Below are 14,279 nucleotides of genomic sequence, written 5' to 3'. Positions count from 1 at the left end.
AATTATTTATATGTTTATAGCACAGGCATGAAGGTCTAGTCAAAGACATATTAGAGGCAGAAACGGGAGTTTGAAGAGGTAGAGGTAGGCCTAGATTAGATTACTGTTCGCAAATAGTTAAAAATGCGAAGATTAGCTCAGGATAGGAAAGAATGGATGTACGTGTCGAAGCAGTTTTAGGATTGACGAGCCTATACTGATAACGGTCATTGATGATTCGCTTTGCTATTACAATTGATATTATGTAGGTACATACCTGTGCCGTCGGAAATTGAAATTGCTCAATTCTTTCTCAACTTTGCTCTTATCATAAGACGCCTCGCTCTCGGTGTCATCCTTATTACATTTCGCCGTCGCATCTTCACAAGAAGCGACAAATTTATCCAGATCAAGTTGCTCACTTGTTAGAGTGTGCATAAGCAGTTCCAATTTGTGCTGGAGAACTTCGCACTTCTTTCCGAGGGAGTCGTCCGTTCGCGCCAGGCCACTCTCAGTCACCTGCGTCGCGAAATCCTTAACGGTCTCGCACAATCTCTTCGCCGAATTCAGGACAACCGATGTCTCGTCCGATTGAAGAATGTTTTGTAAATGATTTATCAGCGATTCTTCGTACTGACATATCTGGCTGTGTAACTGACCTAAGAAATACAACAGTTACACCATTAGACTAAGCCAAAACGGTGACCTGGTTTGAAAAATCGAAAAATGAGACCAAAAGTGTAACTCTAAGGGCAAGATCCAGATTATGTTTATAAGATCAAGACTAAGATTGTACGTGTAATGTACATTAAGGGCAAGACTTCGTAGATTCAAAATCAACAGAAAAACTCGACGTATAAGGTCGAGATCGATATTAAATTTGTACTGTTGAGATCTTAATTTGTTCGGTTGAGACCCGATTTAAAAGGACGTTGCAATCATGTAAAACTTACAAAACAGGTGCGAAGCTTATCGTTATTTAAGAACAACTAAAATTTATTTTGTTCTTTTTCGTTTCTTTAAAGGTACCTTCAGGTTGGGTGGTATCCAACGATAACTTTGGAATAGCGATTGTACGTTCAAATGTCATTATACTCCATCTGTCCAACATCTTGGTACTAGCCCGTTCGTATTTCTCTAACAACTGTGGTAAATGGGTGTCGTCGTCGCAAGATGCACCCCATCCCAACACTCTAGCCAAATCGTTCCCCGTTCCTAGTGGAAGAACTGCAACTTGGCACTGTTTCTAAAGACAGAGAGAAATGATGTCACCCTCAAGGGAAGATTACATAGATTACTTTCTCAGTTATTTCTATTCCTTGTTTGCAACTAAAATTAAAGCTTTTAAAATTTTCCGGCAAGAGTCGTAGCGCGTCTTCCCACCACGCTCTTTTAAATGTGGAATTATCTCGTAATATTATGGTACATTTGATTGAATCAGCAAGAAGTCTTGGATTGCAGCGTGATGTTAATATTTTTTTGTTCATTTCAGTTTAATTTTTTGTTAACAACTTTTATATTATCATGTAAACTTGTTTTAATATTTTCAATAATTCATTATAGAGAATGAGCTGAAGAATTGAGACATTCATTGACAAATCTGTTACTGGACCTGTAACTTATACAGACTGTAAAATTCATTTACTAGATATCAATACCATTCCTCAATAAATAAAATCCTTATTTACCCCTAACAATTCTGAGTTTTGCATTTTCACATTTTGTTTAATTGAATTACATCGACAGCATAGCAAAATTCGATTATCTGAACTTGAAGCTTTTATTCAGTTTTCCCCTTTCACAATTATCTACAGTTATAAATTGTAATTTATCGACATTTTACGACAGTTTGGCCCAACAATGTATCTACTATAATTTCAAGTCGTAAACAGCCGTAAATCTTTACTAGAAATAAGTACTTACAGCAGATTATTATTGCAAATCTACAATAGTTGTTTACAACTGAAAAAGTGCACACAGTAATATAAACATTGTTTTCACAGAATTTAAAATGCTTGTCTCAAAAACTGCACCTTTTATAAATCTAAATTTAACACACCAACGGAAACGTGCTAAATTCACTAACGAATCCTTTTATAAAGCTTTCCTATTTTGGTTCTTTAAAAAAAAAATAAAAATAACAAGCTAGGTAAGTGGAAATTTTGAGGATTCGTTTTTAAATAAAAACTATGAGCTTTTGTAAAAAAAGGTCTCTTTCAATTTCATTTTCGCATTAAAATCGAGTCTCAAGAGACACATTTTGCAGATTTTGTCAGTAAAATAGTCTGAAAATTGTTTGAGTAGGTACCACAGGAAACAAGGGGAAATTAATTTTACCTTTCATGAATATTTTCATAAATAGTTGCTAAAGATTTTGATTACTGTAATGCAAATGTAGTACCCAAAGACCGATAGCGTTCATTAAGCGTAAAAATCAATCACAACACGTTGTGTATTCTCAAGCTAATCAACAACGCAGAATTTGTGTTGTGACACAAAACTGATGTAGAGCATTTTGGCAAATTTAAAACGTTCACAACGCGATTTGTGTTGTGATTATTTAAAAATTTGTCCATGATGATTGTGGTAATGAAGAAACTAACTGCACAACTGAATATCATGAAATTTTGTATACACATTCTCAAGAGTATAGAAATGGATATAGGATGAACATTTTATAAAAAAAATACAAAATTGTTCCGAAGGGATAGAAAAATTTGCTTAATTGTAAATAAATTCTTTTGAAACTTAACTCATAATATAGAGTTGTTTCAAAAATTAAATGCCTCAACAAGTAATAGATTACATTCGTTTGATGTCCAACAATGTAAGTCTTTAAGAATGGGTTCTTTGTAGCGCCGCGACGTTTAATTAATTATCGGTTTTTGAAACATATATTGTAAAAATATTGTATTTTAAAAACCTATCTACTAATGTGTTAATTACTGGTGAAGCTTTTGTCTAGGATTCAGAAAAGCGACAGCTGGTGGCTTTTTGGATTATATAGTGACGTTATACGTCACGTCGCGCCACGACGTCGGTTAGTTACCTCGATTTTTCATTGGTTGTTATAAGCCTTAAGGAGCTTATTTTGTGACAACTTTAATCTTTGAACCATTCTACCGTTGCAGCTTTATATCCTCCACAAAAGAGATGACGGGACCAGTTACACAAAAGATATTTTTAGTAGGTGAATTTTAATTTTAGACAGTTCCGTTTTTGCGAAATAGTCTGAAAATTGTTTGAGTAGGTACCACAGGAAACAAGGGGAAATTAATTTTACCTTTCATGAATATTTTCATAAATAGTTGCTAAAGATTTTGATTATTGTAATGTAAATGTTATACCCAAAGGCCGACAGCGTTCATTAAGCGTAAAAATCGATCACAATACGTTGCGGTTTCTCAAACTAATCCACAGCGCACAATTTGTGTTGTGACACAAAAATGATGTAGAGCATATTGGCAAATTTAAAACGTCCACAACGCGATTTGTGTTGTGATTATTTAAAAATTTGTGCATGATGAATGTGGTAATGAGAAAATGCCACAACGCATCCTTTTTAATAAAATAATTTAGAAACTACTTGAGCATTACAGGAGGGATATGAATTTCATCTTTTCTTAATATTTTCATAAATAGTTACTAGAGAACTACAGATTTTGACCATTGTTATGTAGATGTTGTGTCCAAATGTCGACAAAATTCGTGAATCGTAAAAATCGACCACTACATATTGTGGTTTCTCAAGCTAATCCACAACGCAGATTTCTGTTGTGACACAGTGCGAAATTTGTGTTGTGGTAATGAGAAACACATTTTAAACGTACATAGAATTATTTATATGTTTATAGCACCTTACTTCAAGGATCACAGGACAAAGTATCTTGCGAAAAATTGGTGTCAGCGGAATTGTCTGAATTTTTGGTATTATGATATGATAAGGGCTTTCATATTATCCCGAACAAAAATCATAATTGACAAAACTCGTCATATATTTCATATTTTTGACGCTAGAGAAGATGCTGTGCCTACAGAGCTCCGAGTCAAGTAGATCTTTAAAATGTTCCTGTAAAAAATTGAATATTTCGTTTTCCTTCAAATTTAATAAACCTTCAAACATTTGTTTTGCATGAGTGTTTTATAATATATATTCTCCTACAGCTATAAATGCGTAAACTGTTACATATTTAAGAGAGATGTGTGTATTTGAAAAGATGTCAGAATTTTTCCAGAACAAATAACGTTTCGTAACGAGTGAATGCCTCTTACGGTTATATGAAGACGACGCGCTGATTCCAGGCTTTTATTACTTTGAAAAGCAGCTGGCTGCTGCTTGCCGATAAAAGTTTGCTCGACATATACAAGCCTAATATTCCTTTTTTTTTTGGCGCGTTTGCATAAAGAACTGGAAAAAATTGAATTTTCCGTGGATCAGACTCTTAAATTTAATTCAGACGTTTCGACTGTCAATATTTTGAATGCGAGCGAACTGTAGTTGATTTTTATTCAAGATTAAAATATATTCAAGGCATAAGTACGAAAAATTTAAAATTAAGATTTAGAAAATTATATTACTAAATTACTGTGAAACACGCTTTTTGCGTGATATGGTGAGGGCGCTATTTCTAAATATTTATACGTATGAAAGTGTCTCTTCTTAATATGATGCCTGGCGCCTTAACCCAGATAAATCGTTGGCATATGGGTGGCAGGATGTCTATGAAGATTTCCCCCCTTTCACGAAAACAAAATAGAAACAACTATGGAAACCAACCATTCTAAGTAATATTATAAATACGAATGTGAATTTGTTTGCGACGATTTCACGCCCTAACTGCTTAACTGTTTGGCCCAACAATGTATTTACTATAATTTCAAGTCGTAAACAGCCGTAAATCTTTTTTAGCAATAGGAACTCCAGCAGATTATTATTGCAAATCTACAATAGTTGTTTACAACTGCAAAAGTGCACAGTAATATAAACATTATTTTCACAGAATTTAAANTATGAATGGGTTCTTTGTAGCGCCGCGACGTTTAATTAATTATCGGTTTTTGAAACATATATTGTAAAAATATTGTATTTTAAAAACCTATCTACTAATGTGTTAATTACTGGTGAAGCTTTTGTCTAGGATTCAGAAAAGCGACAGCTGGTGGCTTTTTGGATTATATAGTGACGTTATACGTCACGTCGCGCCACGACGTCGGTTAGTTACCTCGATTTTTCATTGGTTGTTATAAGCCTTAAGGAGCTTATTTTGTGACAACTTTAATCTTTGAACCATTCTACCGTTGCAGCTTTATATCCTCCACAAAAGAGATGACGGGACCAGTTACACAAAAGATATTTTTAGTAGGTGAATTTTAATTTTAGACAGTTCCGTTTTTGCGAGTGGAATTAATAAAGGTAGGATTAAAGAAAAATTATTACAGAAGAAGTTTGCATTTCAATTTTTCTTTTCAAAAACATAAATATACGTATATGAATTGAGGTTTTTGTAGGTAATGTCATTAATTACCGACTTTTCATTTAATTCGACTGGAATGCTCGGGAATTAAAATCCTCGCATTTACGTTAATTCCCATTGCAAGTAGTAAAAAGTTATTATCTAACTATATCTCATTATATCGTTATGTATAGATATGTAGAATATTTTACAGAAAAAAGTCAACTGACGTTTAAATGTACATTTATAATTTCTTAATTGGAAGCACTTATACCTTATATATTACACTACGTAAGTTATTTATTTAATATTACTAATTGTTTAATTAAATTATATCACCAATTCCAAAAAGCTCTTTAGTTTGAACTTTGTTTGAATGGAATCTGAAGTATTCAAAACAATTGGTAAGGGTCATTGTTAGCGACGATTCGAAACGTAAATTAAATTAAAATTCACACAACTAAAATCCGAAAAATCAACAACTATGCAATGAAATGCAAAGAATCTACCTGAATAAGTTTTATGCGAGTCAAGCTTCTTCGTCATACATTTTTATGGTAATTAATTTAATTATTTCGAGTGAACTGGATATATGTGTATGTATGTGGTGCTAGTTTTGCCTAGGTTAAATTAGTTTATTCAAAGAGTAATAGGATAACTTTGACTAGAGCAAAGCTAAACCAAATTGTTAAAGAAAACAGAATAACGAAGTTATCAAGGTATATTAACAGCATCAGAGGACCATTAGCTCATTACTTCGAAATCTGAATGAACATTCATTGTCCTATCAAGTCAATTTTCCGAAAAAATAAAATGTCACATTTTTTTCACGATATTTTCGTCATCATCCACAGCTTCCTCCCCGTTTGATAACATTGTCAATCCGTCAGTATTTAGCGGCGCGTTATTTACAGCTTTCTAACTGAAGATCATGCGCTATTTTACGCGATTTTAACACAATTATTAACACCCTTATGTGGTCATAGAACCACACAGTAAAAGGCGAAAAATTTTGCCTACATCAAACTAGTTTGTTTTGAAATGGTACCAGTCAAACCCGATTACAGGATAGAAGAATTACAGTTAGTACATGACAAGACCAAACTAGATTATCCAAAGAACAACAGGATTAACCAGATTGATGTAGTCCAGATTAGTTTGCTCTGGAGTGTTACCAGTCACATCCGATTTCATATTTATTTTTTTTCTGCTGGGCCAAACTAGAGGATAATCTAATTAAAGTATAACCTAATTGTTTATTTATTTTTTACTACTTATATGCTTTTTGGGGTTCCGTACGTCCGAAAGAAAAACGGAACCCTTATAAAATCACTCGTGTGCCTGTCTGTTCGTCTGTCACAGTCAATTTGCTCCGAATCTACTGGACCGATTGTTGTTGAAATATAGTACACAAATGAATTTTTGTGACCCAAACACGGACGCTTAACGTAAATAAATTAATTTTGAATACGGGGTCATTTTTCGGGGGGCCTATAGGNTTTACCGAGACCGATATATATTTCTTTTAAATCTCATCAAAATTCCTGTTGAGGTCGATAACTTAATTACTTTTGTTAGAGACGAGTTTTACAGCAGAAAAATACAAAAGAGAAAAATATATGTCGCGGTTATATTTCCAAAACAAAAAATAATTCTTTTCATTCACTTTCTACCCTCTGCAGATCGAATTGATGTTTGAAAATGAGAAGCAAGAAGATTGAATTGAGGCGATGAACATTCACCCCAAGAAATATTCTGGAAACTGTTTACTGTTTTTAATATTAAAATAAATCGTAGTAATTCAAGCTATAAAAAAATATCCGTTTCAAAATTCACGGCGCGTAGACTTTAAGATTCAAAATATTAGTAATATGAAGCTAAAGGGTGAGTGTACACCTACATGAAAATAATAATAAAATTTTAAAGTGATTATCTCATGTCTTTTCTCATATAGAGCTCAAAACATAGCAAAAAAAAAATAAAAATTTCATAAACTTTGCCTGCGCAAACAATTTTGAGGTAAATAAGTAAGTTCTTTCAAAGCTTTCAAAATGTAAATTGCACAATATAAGTTAGGGCAACCATTCTTTTGATAGCAAATACAAGTCTGTTACCCAAATTTTATTAAACGCTGCCTTTATATCTAATGATAATATTCATAAACATTCAACAGAGGTAAGATAGTTTGAAAATGTACTAATTAGTTTTCTTTTATTAAAGAAGTTGATTAAAAATAGAATTGTAAAACATTTCTAAGTAAACTAAAACTGAGGGGAAAATTAAACATATTTGCAAATGTGAGGCAACATAAGAATAGATATGTATTTTTAATCTAATGCTGTTGCTCACTTGGTAGATACTGTTAAAATGACATTCTAACACCTACCATTAGGTTAGTAGGTCAATTAACAGCTATTTAAATAGCAAGAATAATAAAAACTGAAACATTAACACATTATAATATCATACCAAACAGTATTGTATGGAAATAAATAAAAGTAAAACAAAAAAACTGGTATGCAAGGGAAGAACATGTAAGGAAAGAGCGAATATAAAGATAGGAGACGAAAAATTAGACGAACTCGCTGATTTTAGCTATCTGGGAAGTCAGATAAGTCAGGACGGAAGGAATAGTAGGGATTATAAAGCAGAGGATAGCGCAGGGTCGAGTCGCTTTCAATAAAAAGAAGTCATTTTTATGCTCGCGAACGGTTAATTTAGAAATTCGAAAAAGATTGTAAAGGGTGTTTGTTTGGAGCGCGGAGTTGTACGGATGCGAAACATCGACGGTGGGCGGGGTGGAAAAGAAAAGGTTAGAAGCGTTCGAAATGTGGTGTTCACGGCGAATGATGAGGATACCGTGGATAGAAAAGGTTAGAAATGAAGAGGTATTAGCAAGAATAGAAGAACAGAGGACTCTATGGAAGTCAATAAAAAATTGGCGAGATAGGTTGGTAGGACACTTTCTCAGGCATGAAGGTCTAGTCAAAGACATATTAGAGGCAGAAACGGGAGTTTGAAGAGGTAGAGGTAGGCCTAGATTAGATTACTGTTCGCAAATAGTTAAAAATGCGAAGATTAGCTCAGGATAGGAAAGAATGGATGTACGTGTCGAAGCAGTTTTAGGATTGACGAGCCTATACTGATAACGGTCATTGATGATTCGCTTTGCTATTACAATTGATATTATGTAGGTACATACCTGTGCCGTCGGAAATTGAAATTGCTCAATTCTTTCTCAACTTTGCTCTTATCATAAGACGCCTCGCTCTCGGTGTCATCCTTATTACATTTCGCCGTCGCATCTTCACAAGAAGCGACAAATTTATCCAGATCAAGTTGCTCACTTGTTAGAGTGTGCATAAGCAGTTCCAATTTGTGCTGGAGAACTTCGCACTTCTTTCCGAGGGAGTCGTCCGTTCGCGCCAGGCCACTCTCAGTCACCTGCGTCGCGAAATCCTTAACGGTCTCGCACAATCTCTTCGCCGAATTCAGGACAACCGATGTCTCGTCCGATTGAAGAATGTTTTGTAAATGATTTATCAGCGATTCTTCGTACTGACATATCTGGCTGTGTAACTGACCTAAGAAATACAACAGTTACACCATTAGACTAAGCCAAAACGGTGACCTGGTTTGAAAAATCGAAAAATGAGACCAAAAGTGTAACTCTAAGGGCAAGATCCAGATTATGTTTATAAGATCAAGACTAAGATTGTACGTGTAATGTACATTAAGGGCAAGACTTCGTAGATTCAAAATCAACAGAAAAACTCGACGTATAAGGTCGAGATCGATATTAAATTTGTACTGTTGAGATCTTAATTTGTTCGGTTGAGACCCGATTTAAAAGGACGTTGCAATCATGTAAAACTTACAAAACAGGTGCGAAGCTTATCGTTATTTAAGAACAACTAAAATTTATTTTGTTCTTTTTCGTTTCTTTAAAGGTACCTTCAGGTTGGGTGGTATCCAACGATAACTTTGGAATAGCGATTGTACGTTCAAATGTCATTATACTCCATCTGTCCAACATCTTGGTACTAGCCCGTTCGTATTTCTCTAACAACTGTGGTAAATGGGTGTCGTCGTCGCAAGATGCACCCCATCCCAACACTCTAGCCAAATCGTTCCCCGTTCCTAGTGGAAGAACTGCAACTTGGCACTGTTTCTAAAGACAGAGAGAAATGATGTCACCCTCAAGGGAAGATTACATAGATTACTTTCTCAGTTATTTCTATTCCTTGTTTGCAACTAAAATTAAAGCTTTTAAAATTTTCCGGCAAGAGTCGTAGCGCGTCTTCCCACCACGCTCTTTTAAATGTGGAATTATCTCGTAATATTATGGTACATTTGATTGAATCAGCAAGAAGTCTTGGATTGCAGCGTGATGTTAATATTTTTTTGTTCATTTCAGTTTAATTTTTTGTTAACAACTTTTATATTATCATGTAAACTTGTTTTAATATTTTCAATAATTCATTATAGAGAATGAGCTGAAGAATTGAGACATTCATTGACAAATCTGTTACTGGACCTGTAACTTATACAGACTGTAAAATTCATTTACTAGATATCAATACCATTCCTCAATAAATAAAATCCTTATTTACCCCTAACAATTCTGAGTTTTGCATTTTCACATTTTGTTTAATTGAATTACATCGACAGCATAGCAAAATTCGATTATCTGAACTTGAAGCTTTTATTCAGTTTTCCCCTTTCACAATTATCTACAGTTATAAATTGTAATTTATCGACATTTTACGACAGTTTGGCCCAACAATGTATCTACTATAATTTCAAGTCGTAAACAGCCGTAAATCTTTACTAGAAATAAGTACTTACAGCAGATTATTATTGCAAATCTACAATAGTTGTTTACAACTGAAAAAGTGCACACAGTAATATAAACATTGTTTTCACAGAATTTAAAATGCTTGTCTCAAAAACTGCACCTTTTATAAATCTAAATTTAACACACCAACGGAAACGTGCTAAATTCACTAACGAATCCTTTTATAAAGCTTTCCTATTTTGGTTCTTTAAAAAAAAAATAAAAATAACAAGCTAGGTAAGTGGAAATTTTGAGGATTCGTTTTTAAATAAAAACTATGAGCTTTTGTAAAAAAAGGTCTCTTTCAATTTCATTTTCGCATTAAAATCGAGTCTCAAGAGACACATTTTGCAGATTTTGTCAGTAAAATAGTCTGAAAATTGTTTGAGTAGGTACCACAGGAAACAAGGGGAAATTAATTTTACCTTTCATGAATATTTTCATAAATAGTTGCTAAAGATTTTGATTATTGTAATGTAAATGTTATACCCAAAGGCCGACAGCGTTCATTAAGCGTAAAAATCGATCACAATACGTTGCGGTTTCTCAAACTAATCCACAGCGCACAATTTGTGTTGTGACACAAAAATGATGTAGAGCATATTGGCAAATTTAAAACGTCCACAACGCGATTTGTGTTGTGATTATTTAAAAATTTGTGCATGATGAATGTGGTAATGAGAAAATGCCACAACGCATCCTTTTTAATAAAATAATTTAGAAACTACTTGAGCATTACAGGAGGGATATGAATTTCATCTTTTCTTAATATTTTCATAAATAGTTACTAGAGAACTACAGATTTTGACCATTGTTATGTAGATGTTGTGTCCAAATGTCGACAAAATTCGTGAATCGTAAAAATCGACCACTACATATTGTGGTTTCTCAAGCTAATCCACAACGCAGATTTCTGTTGTGACACAGTGCGAAATTTGTGTTGTGGTAATGAGAAACACATTTTAAACGTACATAGAATTATTTATATGTTTATAGCACCTTACTTCAAGGATCACAGGACAAAGTATCTTGCGAAAAATTGGTGTCAGCGGAATTGTCTGAATTTTTGGTATTATGATATGATAAGGGCTTTCATATTATCCCGAACAAAAATCATAATTGACAAAACTCGTCATATATTTCATATTTTTGACGCTAGAGAAGATGCTGTGCCTACAGAGCTCCGAGTCAAGTAGATCTTTAAAATGTTCCTGTAAAAAATTGAATATTTCGTTTTCCTTCAAATTTAATAAACCTTCAAACATTTGTTTTGCATGAGTGTTTTATAATATATATTCTCCTACAGCTATAAATGCGTAAACTGTTACATATTTAAGAGAGATGTGTGTATTTGAAAAGATGTCAGAATTTTTCCAGAACAAATAACGTTTCGTAACGAGTGAATGCCTCTTACGGTTATATGAAGACGACGCGCTGATTCCAGGCTTTTATTACTTTGAAAAGCAGCTGGCTGCTGCTTGCCGATAAAAGTTTGCTCGACATATACAAGCCTAATATTCCTTTTTTTTTTGGCGCGTTTGCATAAAGAACTGGAAAAAATTGAATTTTCCGTGGATCAGACTCTTAAATTTAATTCAGACGTTTCGACTGTCAATATTTTGAATGCGAGCGAACTGTAGTTGATTTTTATTCANAAAAGTCTATGGTCTGAACATGACGTGGTAAATCTTTTAACAAAACAGCATTGTGAACACAAATTTACATTTGTAGTTAAACTACAATGTTAAGTTAGTTTTCGGGTTAGGGTTCCCTACGTCCTAATGAAAAACAGAATCCTTATAGGAGCACTCGTGTGTCTGCCTGTCCGTTTTTTTTTTAAACACCTCGTGAAGGTTTATCTACGGTTAGGTATAACCTAGGCCAAATTAGTTATAGCTGGAATCAAATATATAAAAAATGAATCATTTAGACATTTCTGTAAAGAATCCAATGGCATAAAATAATTCGAAGTGGTCTGTATTCGTAAATACGTAATCCTAAAATGTAGCATCGTGCTACAGATGGCGTTCACTGTGCCGTTTGTAGTATTTTCTGAATCCAATGGCAGTTCTATCATTTTCCTTGTTCACGTCGTATTGGAATACGCCCAATGTAGTTAATATAGGTACTGCTCATAAATATTCTAATCAAATGTATTACTAACATGCAAATCCTTAGCATTTCCTCTCGTGCTCGTTTACATAACAGTAGAGATGGTAGACTTACATGCATGTCGAGTTTGTCGATTTCGGACAAAACCCACCCTACGGACCCATCGCCACTACAAACTAATATACGGAATGGATCGAAGTGCCTAAAGAGCCTTAATCCTAGCCTGGGACCAGTTGAAATCAGGTCGAACACTTGCGCTGGATTCAGCAATTGTTTAAAGCGTCTTAAAAATTTTACCCCTTGATTATCACCTGAAAAAAAAAGAACCAAAATTAGTATCTCTAAACTGTCTTTATACTACCACGACCAAGATCAAGACTAAAGCTAAAAACGATCAAGACCGAGACAAAATATAAAAGACTAAACGAAAAATTACTGCTTCCAGTGGATTTATGAGTTAAACTATTTAAAGCAACTCAATATATTCTTTTGTTAGAACAAAACATTTTTAGTATTTGAATTTTTTAGTTTGCTTTACTAGATTTTANGAGTGGAATTAATAAAGGTAGGATTAAAGAAAAATTATTACAGAAGAAGTTTGCATTTCAATTTTTCTTTTCAAAAACATAAATATACGTATATGAATTGAGGTTTTTGTAGGTAATGTCATTAATTACCGACTTTTCATTTAATTCGACTGGAATGCTCGGGAATTAAAATCCTCTCATTTACGTTAATTCCCATTGCAAGTAGTAAAAAGTTATTATCTAACTATATCTCATTATATCGTTATGTATAGATATGTAGAATATTTTACAGAAAAAAAGTCAACTGACGTTTAAATGTACATTTATAATTTCTTAATTGGAAGCACTTATACCTTATATATTACACTACGTAAGTTATTTATTTAATATTACTAATTGTTTAATTAAATTATATCACCAATTCCAAAAAGCTCTTTAGTTTGAACTTTGTTTGAATGGAATCTGAAGTATTCAAAACAATTGGTAAGGGTCATTGTTAGCGACGATTCGAAACGTAAATTAAATTAAAATTCACACAACTGAAATCTGAAAAATAAACAATTATGCAATGAAAAGCAAAGAATCTACTTTAATAAGTTCGTCCTACATTTTGATGGCTATTGATTTAATTATTTCGAGTCAACTGGATATATGTATGTGGTGCTATGATAAGGGCTTTCATATTATCCCGAACAAAAATCATAATTGACAAAACTCGTCATATATTTCATATTTTTGACGCTAGAGAAGATGCTGTGCCTACAGAGCTCCGAGTCAAGTAGATCTTTAAAATGTTCCTGTAAAAAATTGAATATTTCGTTTTCCTTCAAATTTAATAAACCTTCAAACATTTGTTTTGCATGAGTGTTTTATAATATATATTCTCCTACAGCTATAAATGCGTAAACTGTTACATATTTAAGAGAGATGTGTGTATTTGAAAAGATGTCAGAATTTTTCCAGAACAAATAACGTTTCGTAACGAGTGAATGCCTCTTACGGTTATATGAAGACGACGCGCTGATTCCAGGCTTTTATTACTTTGAAAAGCAGCTGGCTGCTGCTTGCCGATAAAAGTTTGCTCGACATATACAAGCCTAATATTCCTTTTTTTTTTGGCGCGTTTGCATAAAGAACTGGAAAAAATTGAATTTTCCGTGGATCAGACTCTTAAATTTAATTCAGACGTTTCGACTGTCAATATTTTGAATGCGAGCGAACTGTAGTTGATTTTTATTCAAGATTAAAATATATTCAAGGCATAAGTACGAAAAATTTAAAATTAAGATTTAGAAAATTATATTACTAAATTACTGTGAAACACGCTTTTTGCGTGATATGGTGAGGGCGCTATTTCTAAATATTTATACG

The 14,279-nt window shown here is 33.4% G+C and overlaps 1 protein-coding gene across 1 annotated transcript in view; it reads right to left on the bottom strand.

Moving 5' to 3' along the window:
• The window catches only part of LOC108739717 (diacylglycerol kinase eta), an 85,071-nt gene that overhangs the window by 33,884 nt on the left and 36,908 nt on the right, over nucleotides 1-14,279 (bottom strand). The window contains exons 5-9 of the mRNA XM_025977870.1: nucleotides 9,387-9,603; nucleotides 8,635-9,016; nucleotides 1,278-1,308; nucleotides 1,009-1,225; nucleotides 257-638 (exon numbers count right to left, since the gene is read on the bottom strand). Of these exons, the coding sequence (XP_025833655.1) occupies nucleotides 257-638; nucleotides 1,009-1,225; nucleotides 1,278-1,308; nucleotides 8,635-9,016; nucleotides 9,387-9,603 (1,229 nt within the window). The remainder of the gene's footprint in view (nucleotides 1-256; nucleotides 639-1,008; nucleotides 1,226-1,277; nucleotides 1,309-8,634; nucleotides 9,017-9,386; nucleotides 9,604-14,279) is intronic.

Source organism: Agrilus planipennis, unplaced genomic scaffold, assembly GCF_000699045.2.
Source record: "Agrilus planipennis isolate EAB-ADULT unplaced genomic scaffold, Apla_2.0 scaffold240, whole genome shotgun sequence".
Taxonomy (NCBI): domain Eukaryota; kingdom Metazoa; phylum Arthropoda; class Insecta; order Coleoptera; family Buprestidae; genus Agrilus; species Agrilus planipennis.
This window is presented reverse-complemented; position numbering and strand designations above follow the sequence as displayed.